This window comes from Manihot esculenta, chromosome 3 (genome assembly GCF_001659605.2).
Source record: "Manihot esculenta cultivar AM560-2 chromosome 3, M.esculenta_v8, whole genome shotgun sequence".
NCBI classification, from domain to species: domain Eukaryota; kingdom Viridiplantae; phylum Streptophyta; class Magnoliopsida; order Malpighiales; family Euphorbiaceae; genus Manihot; species Manihot esculenta.
In genome coordinates this window covers 29,000,316-29,012,188 of record NC_035163.2, presented here as the reverse complement: position 1 = coordinate 29,012,188, position 11,873 = coordinate 29,000,316, and the positions used below count along the sequence as shown (strand labels likewise).

General features: G+C 31.3%; 1 protein-coding gene across 3 annotated transcripts; it reads left to right on the top strand.

Annotated features, from left to right (window-relative positions):
• Positions 1–3,093: 3,093 nt before the first annotated feature.
• Positions 3,094–11,003, top strand: LOC110611388 (serine/threonine-protein kinase tricornered). Of its 3 annotated transcripts, XM_021751685.2 has the most exons (15): positions 3,096–3,409; positions 3,593–3,755; positions 4,593–4,830; positions 5,376–5,550; positions 6,531–6,614; positions 6,702–6,943; positions 7,036–7,255; positions 7,368–7,447; positions 7,537–7,621; positions 8,259–8,390; positions 8,485–8,598; positions 8,695–8,742; positions 9,329–9,413; positions 10,048–10,104; positions 10,486–11,003. In XM_021751685.2, exons 3-15 carry the CDS (start codon positions 4,610–4,612, stop codon positions 10,587–10,589), a joined length of 1,647 nt encoding a protein of 548 aa, XP_021607377.1. In that variant the 5' UTR covers positions 3,096–3,409; positions 3,593–3,755; positions 4,593–4,609; the 3' UTR covers positions 10,590–11,003. The 3 variants fall into 3 exon arrangements, with proteins under 3 accessions (XP_021607378.1, XP_021607377.1, XP_021607376.1); XM_021751686.2 differs by lacking the exon at positions 3,593–3,755 and having other exon boundaries at positions 3,094–3,409; positions 10,489–11,003; XM_021751684.2 differs by lacking the exon at positions 3,593–3,755 and having other exon boundaries at positions 3,098–3,409.
• The last annotated feature ends 870 nt before the right edge of the window (positions 11,004–11,873 follow it).

Here is an 11,873-nt window from a genome sequence, read left to right as displayed (position 1 = left end):
TCAATCAAATTAAAAAAAAAATTCAATGTTGTTTTTATCTTTTTTAACTTTTTTTAATTTTTATATTCTTACCGTTTAATTATACTAGAACTTCTTTTGTTTTAAAAAATTATACTAAAACTTATAGATTGCCAATGTCGTCTTAAAATACAATAGCATTAATTAGTCAGGATTTATCATAAAATTATTATAATTATTAAAAATTAATTTAATTTAATCCAACCAATATTCTGGATAAATATTCTATTAGTTTAATTTAAAATTAAATTAAATTAAATAAATTTAAAATTAAATTAAATTAAATAAATTTAAAATTAAAATTTTAATATATATAAAAATTGAATTAAATTAATTTTAAATAAAAATTAATTTGAATCGAATCAATCTGATTTGATTTAATTTAATCAATTAAATTTTTTAATAAATTTTTATTTTAAATATTTTAAAATTTAATTAAAATATTTTAATATTCATTATCATTTAATTTTTTTTATATTATTAAAAAAATTACTATAATCACTATTTGATTCGGTGGATTTAAACTAAAAACTCTTCATCCATATATATTACTCATTTGAAAAATTTAAGTTTCAGTGTTCATATCTCAAATTTTCTATAAATTTTTTTTGAAAAAATTAAAAATTTTTATTTTTATTTTATTTTAGTAAATATATTTTATTTTATTATTATGATAAAACTATTTATAATATATGTCAGCATAAGTCGTATTATTTGAATTTATTAATTTTATTTTGTAATTCAATTAATTGCAAAAAAAAATGTATATTTAAAATAAAATTAAAATTATGATAAAATTAACAATATTATATCGTTAAGACCACATTTATGAATATGGACACTGAATTTTGACAAATAAAAATGTAAAATTGAAATTCTTAAAATATTTTATTTATTTAAAAATTTAAATTTACGACTAAAAGGTATAAAAATAAAAATATGGAATTTATTTGTTTTTGTAGTTTTGACTTTGGGTGCAATGAGTGTGGTGGTTAGAGCTATAAGCGCTGATGCCCTCACCTGGAGACAAGTGGGCTCAATGGTGGTGATGCGAGAGTGGAGGGAGACGTGTCAGTTTATGCCCCCTTGTTTTAGCTGGACAGTAATGCAGTGACGGACTAGGGGTTGACAGGCTCCTTAAAATTTAATTCTTAAATAAAAAAGTATTTGAAATATAAGTTTATTATTAATAAATAGTTATTTTTAATTTTTATTAATTTAATTAATACAATTTAGTGATTTTAAATTTAATTAGTTAAAAATTGCAATTATAGGTAAATTTAGTGACTTTAAAGTTTGAACTTATATCATAAAATTTATTAAATTCATGTATTTCAACTTGTTGTGTTTTACAGAAAATATTATTTAAACGTTTAGAAAATTAATTAATAAAAAAATATTTTTTAATCAAATTAAAAATTAAAACCTTTAAACAAAGGTTATTTTATGCACTTTATTATATTTTTATTAACACAGTTAAATTTTTTATTTATAAATTCTTTTAACGTCTAATCATCACCGAATTTTCTCTGCTCTGAATGAAATTATATCCAAGATAAAAATGCTCGTTCAAATTCCATTAGACTTTTTTCATAAACAAATAAGTTCATGCAGCGTTTCGATTCGGAGATATGAAATAGATCGGACTAGACACGTTCACATGTCCATCCTCTAAGAACTAGTCCGGTGACGTGATAGGAGGTAGGCAAGGTATGTCCAGTTACTTCGCAACTCTACTCGCATACTCACCGGATAAATTAAATGAGTATTTGGCATGGAGAAATATTCTGATGCATCTGTACGTATAAATCTGAGTGATAGAAATAAGTGGTATCATAACAGAGAGGCCGTTAGACACTATTAGTAGACAAAAGAAAAAAAGTATAAAAGAGAAAAAACGTCTTTTTCTCCAATTAAATTTATACTCATATTATAAATTTTATTTTTTAAATTTCAGAATATTGAGATTTTTAATTTTTATTACAGTAAATAAATAATAAAAAATAATTTATCTTTTTTTAAAAATAATTTCATTGAATATTTTCCACAGAAATAATAAATGGAGTCCCAGTTGCCATTTAAAGTCACTATTATTTCATTGAATATTTTACTTCAATTTTAATGTGAATGCAATCTAATACACTACGAATATATTGAATGATCACGTTTTTTTTTAAATAATTTCGTTGACGACAGTTGAAAGTTGTTTTCTCACTATTTCTTCATACTACTTATTTGACAATGAAATTTAATTTAGATATGCATTATTTTTTTAATTTAGATATTATCAATATAAAATAAAAGCGATTTTATTATTATTCATGTATTGGTAAGCGGATCATGGAAAGAAACTATGATAATGATTTATTAGAAGTGCTAAAGCTCAAGAATGGCTAAAGAGTTATCACCCATTTTCATGATTTCTTTGTTATCTCACTTTAGTTTCTCACACATATTGCTTATTGAATTAGATTTAATCACATGCTATAATATTTGCTTGACTCAAAATATTTAGATGGAGTTTGGATAATAATAAGATAGATTGATTTAGTATGTTAAAAACATATTTTTTATATTAAAATTTTTTCTTATATACAAAGAATATGATTATATATAAAATATATAATTTTATTTTTTTAAAAACATTTTACATTTACTTTGCATGAGGACTCAAGCCTTTTACGTTTAGGCTAAATTTGGTCCATGATTAGCGACATATAATGATCTGTCTTTTGGAAAATTATAAAAATATACTTCTAAAATGTTTGTCTGCTCGTATATTATACGAGTTCATTTTCCATGATTAGCGGAAAAAAATTAAGCATATGTATTAAAAAAAATACCTTTGCAAAAAAGAGAAGTATTGTCTTTTTTATAAAGAAAGAATTGGATATATTTATTTATTTAGTACTTTGAAGACGTTTACTTAAATTAAAATATTTAGATAAATTAGAACAAAAATGTAATTTTAGATAAAATTAAACATCACTCAAATATTTAGGAACAAAAATGAAATTTCTTCCGAGAAAATTCTGCGTTTTTATCGAAGAAGCATATCGCGAGAAATCGAACTCCGATTCAGTTACCAGATGGCACGGGAAGAGAGAGAGAGAGAGAAAGAGGGAGACGACGCGCTTTCAAGCAATTAACAACGACGCATAGTGCTGCTATTAGTAACAGCAGAACTCAAAAAAAGTCTTCGAGTGCTAAAGGTGAAAAAGGATTAAAAGAAAGGGAAAGCAAAACCAAAGCAAAAGAAAATCCTCTTTCAACGCTACCAAATGCCTAATCGAAAACTATGAAGACAAAGTGCTCGTCCCCACAGTTCCTTCTCCACCGAGAATTGCGGGCCGTCCGGTTCCTCTCTCTCTAGCAATCGTACAATTCACTGGTACTTTCATCTTCCTCTGTATCCAACTATCTAGAATTTTCGGTTTCAGATTCGGTTTCTACAGACTCACCAACTGTTTGTTCAGTTAGTACTCTACTTTGCTTCAGTGGATGATATATTTTTTTTTGAATTTTGGTGATGCGATGCATGTCTTTGAAGTTAATATTGAGGTTTTGTTTGTAGTTGAGTTTATGGATTAGAATTTTCGCTTGGTTGGTGAGATAATGTTGGACGAAAGGAAGGGAATTTGCTAGTGTTAGGTGGCTTCAACTTTGAACTGTTGAAGTTCCGGATTTGTTGCTTTTTGGATTTTCAGGTTCTCGGTTTTGACTCTCTGCAAGTTCCGGTGAGAAAATGTGGCAAGAAACTTATAATGTTAATTTGTTTGGGTTCTTGGAGTAATGTAGGAAGGAACCATGAAAATTTAATCTTTTGTTGATATGTCTTTTATTTGGATTTTCATTTGCTTTTGGTACTTTTAGATTTTAAATTTCCATTAGTTCATTGATCATAGGTTTTGAATTGTGGCACTGTTTTATTTTTTATTTCACTTAATCTAGTGAGATGGAAATTTCTTTGGTGAATTTGAGTCATGATCGTTGGTTCAATGGGCGAGAAAATTTAGAGACACCTTGATGGGGTGGATAAACTCATAGCAATCGTGTTCTTTGGTTAAGATTGGAGTGGATGAAAGTGGAATCCAATTAGTTATGTTTGAAATGCAGAAAAAAAAAGGGAAGCATTATGCAGATAGTGCAGTGTGTGAGTAGAGTTTATTTTTTATTTTTCGATATTAAATTTCATTTTCAACTTTAAATTTTTGGATTTGAGAAATGTTGAAATGCAATTTTGTCTTGAAAGATTTTAGAATAGGAGCCCGCTGATAGCTGAAAGCATCCAGAAAATTATGTCTTGCAGAAAGCAATTTATTGATTGCTGCATGTATTTCATTTATCATCTTTGACATAAATGTTGTTGTAAGTTAATTGATGTTGTTTATCTCTTCCTAATACACAGGAAATGCTTGAAGTCTTAAATAATCAATGCCATCAGTAGATCTGTTTGATCTGAGCAGTTGCATTAAATTCTTAAGTCAAAAAGTGCATGCTTCAGTAATCAATTTATATCTATAAGTACAGGTTAACAATATCTTTCTTTTTCTTTTTATTACCCTTTAAAAAAGGTTGAGGTATTAAGCACATGGAGTCAATGAGGTGTTGGTTTAACAAATTGAAGTCAAAAGATAAGTTGAAGTCTACAAAAAAGAAGGAAGCCACGGGCAATGGGAAGGAGGGGTCAAAAGCACCTACAGGTGAAGAAGCACCATCAAATGTAACCAAGCAGAGGGTTGCTGCCGCAAAGCAGTATATTGAAAACCATTACAAAAAGCAGATGAAGAGCCTGCAAGAGAGGAAGGAGCGGTATGTTTAATGCTTCCTTTTATAGCAATGATGTTTTGGTAACAATTAGTTGTATGGTCAGATTTTAATCCCATCTTCTCACTTCTCTGTTCAAAAATTGCTAGTAGTTGGAAGATGCATGTTCTTAAATATTGCAAGTTGTCCAATTTCTCGCTTCCCCTTCACTGTTGAGATGCAAGTACATATTTTCCTTCAATGAGTGATTGGTAGACTTTGTTGATGGTCCTTGCTGATTATGGTGAGATGGAAATTGAGATACGAATTAAAAGTCCCCCTTCAAACCCCGCAAACATGCACTTGTTAGTTGTCTTTAGATCCGTGCTCATATGCGCTCACACATTTTACACGTAGATAACTAGTTAGGGCTTTCAGCTGAAATGCTGGAATAATTTGTTGCTTGAAAACTTTTTTAAATGAATTTTCTCAGTCATCACATGAATAAAATACTTTATCAATGACTCAGATTGTTTTAGTAGTATGATTTTTTAATTTGAGATGGTAGAATGTGGTGGTAATACTGTTTTGGTGATTATAATATCTTGCAGACGCAATATACTTGAGAAGAAGTTGGCTGATTCGGAGGTCTCGGAGGAAGAGCAAAATAACTTACTGAAGTATTTAGAGAAGAAGGAAACAGAATACATGCGCCTTCAGAGACATAAAATGGGTGCTGATGATTTTGAACCCTTGACAATGATAGGCAGGGGCGCATTTGGAGAGGTAATTATGTATTTGCCTTCTCAACATACCATACTAGTATAGTAGACCTCATTTCTATATTTCCTTGCTTAGTTTCTTTACAAAATCTAAAAAAAAGGATACATGTACACTTACGAAAAAATTTTCACCTGTTTGCAAGTAGTGGTCGCAAAGTGCTTTTTTTTTTTCCCTTTTCTTTTCTTGCTATATTCTCTGAGGGGTTCTTTTGGAGCAGTGCAGGTAGTGAAAGTGTATAAATGTTCACATTACTTATACAATGCATTTGTAATTTAGTATTTTAATCACACGAATTAGATTGTATATAGTCTGCTTCTCTGAGAGAAAAGGTGTGTGTTTATTTGGCTTCACACGTATTTGCACACTATCTAATGTTATGGACCCAAATCTTGCGTTTTCCAGACAGTGATTCATTTTGTTTGTAACAGTAGCCTTGTACTAGTATGGGTAGACCTCTTTTCTATATTTCCTTGCTTAGTTTCTTTACAAAATCTAAAAAAAAGGATACATGTACACTTACAAAAAAATTTTCACCTGTTTGCAAGTAGTGGTCGCAAAGTGCTTTTTTTTTTTCCCTTTTCTTTTCTTGCTATATTCTCTGAGGGGTTCTTTTGGAGCAGTGCAGGTAGTGAAAGTGTATAAATGTTCACATTACTTATACAATGAATTTGAAATTTAGTATTGAAATCACACAAATCAGATTGTATATAGTTTGCTTCTCTGAGAGAAAAGGTGTGTGTTTATTTGGCTTCACACGTATTTGCACACTATCTAATGTTATGGACCCAAATCTCGCGTTTTTCAGACACTGATTCATTTTGTTTGTAACAGTAGCCTTTTCTAAATTTGGAACTTAGGATTGTGCTTATTTGCTAGTTGATGGTAATTTTTATTATATTGGCCATAATTTATGATGTTCTTTCAATAGCTTCTTTAATTAATTTATATTTTCTTCTCTGACTTCTCTTTGAGTGATATTGCAGGTTAGAGTCTGCAGGGAAAAGTCAACTGGTCATGTATATGCTATGAAGAAGCTTAAGAAATCAGAGATGCTTCGGAGAGGCCAGGTCTACAGATTGTTGTGTCTCTGGGAAATTTATATTTGTTATTTTGTTATTTTGCTTATTTCCATTTTGGATTTAAGATGTGCACAGGTTGAACATGTGAAAGCGGAAAGGAATCTACTTGCAGAGGTTGATAGCAATTGCATTGTCAAACTCTATTGTTCCTTCCAAGATGACGAGTATCTCTATCTCATCATGGAATATCTACCTGGAGGAGATATGATGACTTTACTAATGCGAAAGGATACACTAACTGAGGATGAGGCAAGGTTTTATGTTGGAGAAACTGTCCTGGCTGTTGAGTCTATCCATAAACATAACTATATTCATAGGTAAATCAAGACTTTTATATCGAAAAGTTGATATTTCTCTATATCATGTCTACATTATATGGCCTAACCAATTGTGTAATATCGTTTTACAGAGATATTAAACCCGATAATTTGCTACTTGATAGACATGGTCACATGAAGTTATCAGATTTTGGATTATGTAAACCATTAGATTGCAGTAATCTTCAAGAGAAGGATTTTTCACTAGGAAACAACCTTAGTGGAGCTCTTCAGAGTGATGGACGCCCTGCAGCACCAAAGCGCACACAACAGGAGCAATTGCAGCATTGGCAGAGGAATAGGAGGATGCTTGTAAGTTTTCTTCAGTCATAGGTTCATCTTTCCTTCCTCAAACTTACATGATCTAGGGAAAGCACTTGAATTTCTTTTGTTTAATAATGCAAAAAAAGTACTGTTGTTGCAGGCTTATTCTACTGTTGGAACACCTGACTACATTGCACCAGAGGTTTTGCTAAAGAAAGGATATGGGATGGAATGTGATTGGTTGGTATCATGAAGTTTTCTTATTAATCAATCTTATACCTTTTCTGAGATTAAATTGGATGACATTGACGCTTTGTTAATATCTTCAGGTGGTCTCTTGGGGCAATCATGTATGAGATGCTTGTTGGATACCCACCCTTTTACTCTGATGAGCCTATGTCAACTTGTAGGAAGGTAATGTTGGGAATGATTTTTATTTTTTTTTTTGCTTTTTTGCTTTAAATTTACCATTTTATTTTTGGGGTTGGGGGGGGGGGGGGGGAGAAGCATTTACTTCTTCCTGTAACAACTAATGTATGCCAAACTAAGCCTTTTGAGCAGGCGTATTTGACAGCTTCCTCTTTTCCCATGCTGATTCCTTTGCCTTTATCCCATCAATTGAGTTATTAGGTATCACAGCTCCTTCAATATTCCATCCTGGTTGTCCTATGCAGCTTCTATAATCTCTCCTCTCAGTTTCTGGAGTTCCTCTTAAAACCCTCAGTAGTTTTCCTGGAACTTTCCTGGAGAAACCTCAGTTATACCTCCAATTCCAGCTTCACAGGTTTAGGAGTAATCACCACAGATCTACTCATGATTTTGACTCCAACCAGCTAGGAATGAGCTGCTACCCGTTTGTTTGAAGCCCTAATACCAATTGTTAGGGTTTCAAGACACTTTTGGAATCAGAATTAAATTTTTTTTTCTGTTAATCTTTTTCTTCTTATGCTTTTGTTCTAGTTTTTTTTTTTTTTTTTTCACTTGTTTATTCTATTTATTTCATTCAATACCATTAATTATTGAAAATTGTCATCGTTTTCTTGTTATGTAGATAGTTAACTGGAGAACCCATTTAAAATTTCCGGAAGAAGCAAAACTGTCTGTAGAAGCTAAAGACCTTATCAGCAAACTCTTATGTAATGTTGACCAGAGGCTTGGAACAAAAGGCGCAGATGAAATAAAGGTGTTGTGTGGTGTGTTCTGTTCTAAATTCTTCAGCTTACTTCTAAAAATGGAAATTGCGCTGACAATTTAATTGGAGTAATTTGTTATTTCAGGCTCACCCTTGGTTTAAAGGTTTAGAATGGGATAAATTGTATCAAATGAAAGCCGCATTTATTCCTGAGGTCAATGATGAGTTGGATACTCAAAACTTTGAGAAGTTTGAAGAGGTAGATTGATATTCTAGTATAAAAAACTTGGTAATTTGTAATGTAGAAACAAGTGATTGCTTGCCTTTCTATTCATTCACTTGGCTCTTTCTGTAGGCCGACAGCCAAATTGAGACTTCAACAAGAGCTGGTCCATGGAGAAAGGTTGGTACATATATATTTTAGTGTATGCATTCCAACTCTAAGGATTTGCCATTGTAATGGCTTCATTAATGTTCTGCTAGAAATTCTGAAAATCTCGTTCAATTTTTTTTCTGCTTGGTTCACAGCAGTTGCTTCATCAGAGTTAGAACAATGGTTTCAGGGGTTGTTTATAATCCTTTTCTTGTACCTTTCTTTCTAATTTAGTTTATATATGGCCTGGTCAAAATACATCTCTCATCTAGATATGGTGATCAGTGAATGCACAAACTTTTCTTTCACAAGATAGTGATGTTACTTGGAATATATGAATTTGAAGGGTGAGGAACTTCCATTTTTCATCTCATATCTTTGTTTTGATCTAATGTTTCACATTGTATCATGTTCCTTCCTTAAGGAAAGTGGATGCATTTAAATTTGCTTTTCATTCCTTCAGCATAAACCTTTTGGGAGACTGACTGATGAAGTTGATGGTTATAGAAGAGTTATTCATCATATCACATGGAAGTTACTTGTAGTTAATTGATGTCATGTAATGTTTCTCATGTCTAGATATTGACTAAATGTTGCTCTTTTGTCGTCTTTGCAGATGCTCTCATCTAAGGATATTAATTTTGTGGGTTATACATACAAGAACTTTGAGATTGTAAATGATAATCAGTTACCTGGGATTGGTACTATATTCCTTTCCTTCCCTTCCCTTCCCTTCAAACATATGCATATATTTTAAGTTATGCTATTATTAGTAATATCTCTCTTCCAAAATACTCAATGCGTCTATATTTCCTCTAAAAAAGTCAGCCAACTTTTTAATAATTTTGTCAACTGTTTTTGGGCAAAGGGATTGCTAATTATGCTTGTCAATGCAAGTAGTTCTTTTTTACAATTCCTATATCAATTGAATCTATTGTTGATGTAGCAAGCAACGGTAGGCAGGTAGAACTTCAGCTCCATCTGAGGCACTATCTACTCTGGGATTGTTTCCTTGTTTTATTGGCCCAATTAAGTATCGTCTTAGGTTATCTGGGTTGTGTTGATGCCATATCATAATTGATTTTCATTATTAATAGAATGACATTATTTAAAATGAAAATACAATTCTTGCAATAAGTGTGTCCAACTCATGCTGGGCACCTCTTACTAAATGGAAGAATATTACATGTTTGAAATATTTTCTTTATATAACATTTTAAAGGAGCAGAAGTTTTTCTTTTTTATTTTGTTTAATCTTTTTTTAGAGCTATCTAGGTTTGTGATGATTCTCGCGTGCGACTGCTTATCAGTTGTTTTATGCATTACTGTGCACAGCTGAACTAAAAAAGAAGAGCACCAAACCAAAGAGACCCTCTATCAAATCCCTTTTTGGTAAGTTAAATATTTCTTTTAATCTTTTTTTCATTGAGAATGTCTTTTATATACTTTCTGGTGTCTGATCATTAGCATTACCGTTGATTAGGAGATGATCTAAATACATAGTTTATATTGAGCCATGGATTATAATTGAAACAATGTGGAGATACGCATAACCATATGATAATGATTCTAGCATTTTGGAACTATGCCGCTTTGTCTCGTTTGCAAATTGCTTAGATGATCTCAGTTTTGTATATGGATGAAATCATCTAAATGTGTTTTGTTTATGATGTTACTTCTATTGACCCTTTGACAGACAGATGAGTGCCACCATGTATGAGAGTGCTGGATTTCTTGTCCTGTTTTCTTACTAATATGGTGCATATGTTACAGAAGATGATTCCGCTGCTGCCAATCAACCTGTTCAAGGGAGCTTTCTAGGCCTTCTGCCTCCTAAAATAGAAGAAGATTCTGAGCTATCTGGTACATCCAAATGAGCTTGGACTTGCTCTCAATAACATTAGACGCTCACAGACGTTCAATTAATCAGCTGAAGAGGATCATGTTATCTGGTGAGTAGGGCTTTTTGGTTGCCTGATGCCTGCAGATATGTTTCCGGAATGAAATTTTCAGGGGCAAAGGCTCCAAACTGGGTGGTTTGAAATGCTAATTAGATGTTGATTTAGTTTAACGTTCTTGTCTTTGTAAAATAATTTCATGGTAAATATTCTTTTAAAATGGTCCTGAATTTGTTTAACCCCCTTTGTTCAAGCTGTGAAAATTCATTACAGAAGTTGTATTATGGTTTTTCTTGTAATTAAGAACCTTTCGGTGTTGGGTTGATTAAAGGTGTACTGTTACACATGTAATTATTGAACCTTTCTTGGAGAATGCAATCACCATGTTACCCATGTGCTCTTAACTCCTGAGTAAGTGAATCTTCCTGCAAAGGGTGGTCGTTTTAATTTGATTACAACTCCAGTATTGACTCTATCCACTCTTAGAAGCTTGATTAGGGAGCATAAATTTGAATACCTAGTAAATTCTGATAAGATGTCGGTTGGAAAATCGTACCAATGCAATGCATACATAAAAATCTTATTTGATTAAATGTCTCTCTTTTCCATTGATGATGATGATGACATTGCATTCTCTCCTTGGGAGATAAACAAATCACCATCATGTGGGTTTGGCTAATGATGGTTAAATACAATACGAGCGAAACTGATTAGTTGATTTAAAAAGTTTCTAAATTTTGTTAAAAAAATATTAATCAGTTTTTCAGAGTTAAGTATTTTACTATTAAAAAAAATATTTTCCCTATATAAGCTAAATAGATAGTAATTTATCTAATTAAATAGTTATGGATTCATTCTGAATAAATAATTTATTTAATAATTATTAAATTTATTTTTGTATGAAACCAAAATTAGTTTAAAGGAACTTTTAATATGGGTGCTTTTTTTTTGTTTGAAAAATATGGGCTACTGTTTTTGGATTGTCAGCTCAACGGAGATGATGCACGTAAAATTGGTACTACCGTAATTCTTGGAGCATGGGGGGGTGCATCATTTGTGAATCGGTAGAAACACATGTTGTGAACATGTGCCTTCGTTTTTTATTAAATAAATTTTATTTATATAGTAATTTGTATTCATCTTGAAGTTTTGTCTAGCTTGGTGTTACTATCTTTCTAGATTCATGTTTAAGTCTTAATATTTTAATTTTATTTTTTAGATTGGAAGTTGAATAAACTTAAATTGTTAGAAGTGTTGATTTCA

Bases quoted from the DNA above. Each gene is read 5' to 3' on its own strand.
- LOC110611388 (XM_021751685.2), top strand. From the start codon at position 4,610: ATGGAGTCAATGAGGTGTTGGTTTAACAAATTGAAGTCAAAAGATAAG. The intron at 8,391-8,484 runs GTGTTGTGTGGT...TTGTTATTTCAG, and splicing joins AAGGCGCAGATGAAATAAAG to GCTCACCCTTGGTTTAAAGG. The intron at 9,414-10,047 runs GTACTATATTCC...TACTGTGCACAG, and splicing joins TAATCAGTTACCTGGGATTG to CTGAACTAAAAAAGAAGAGC.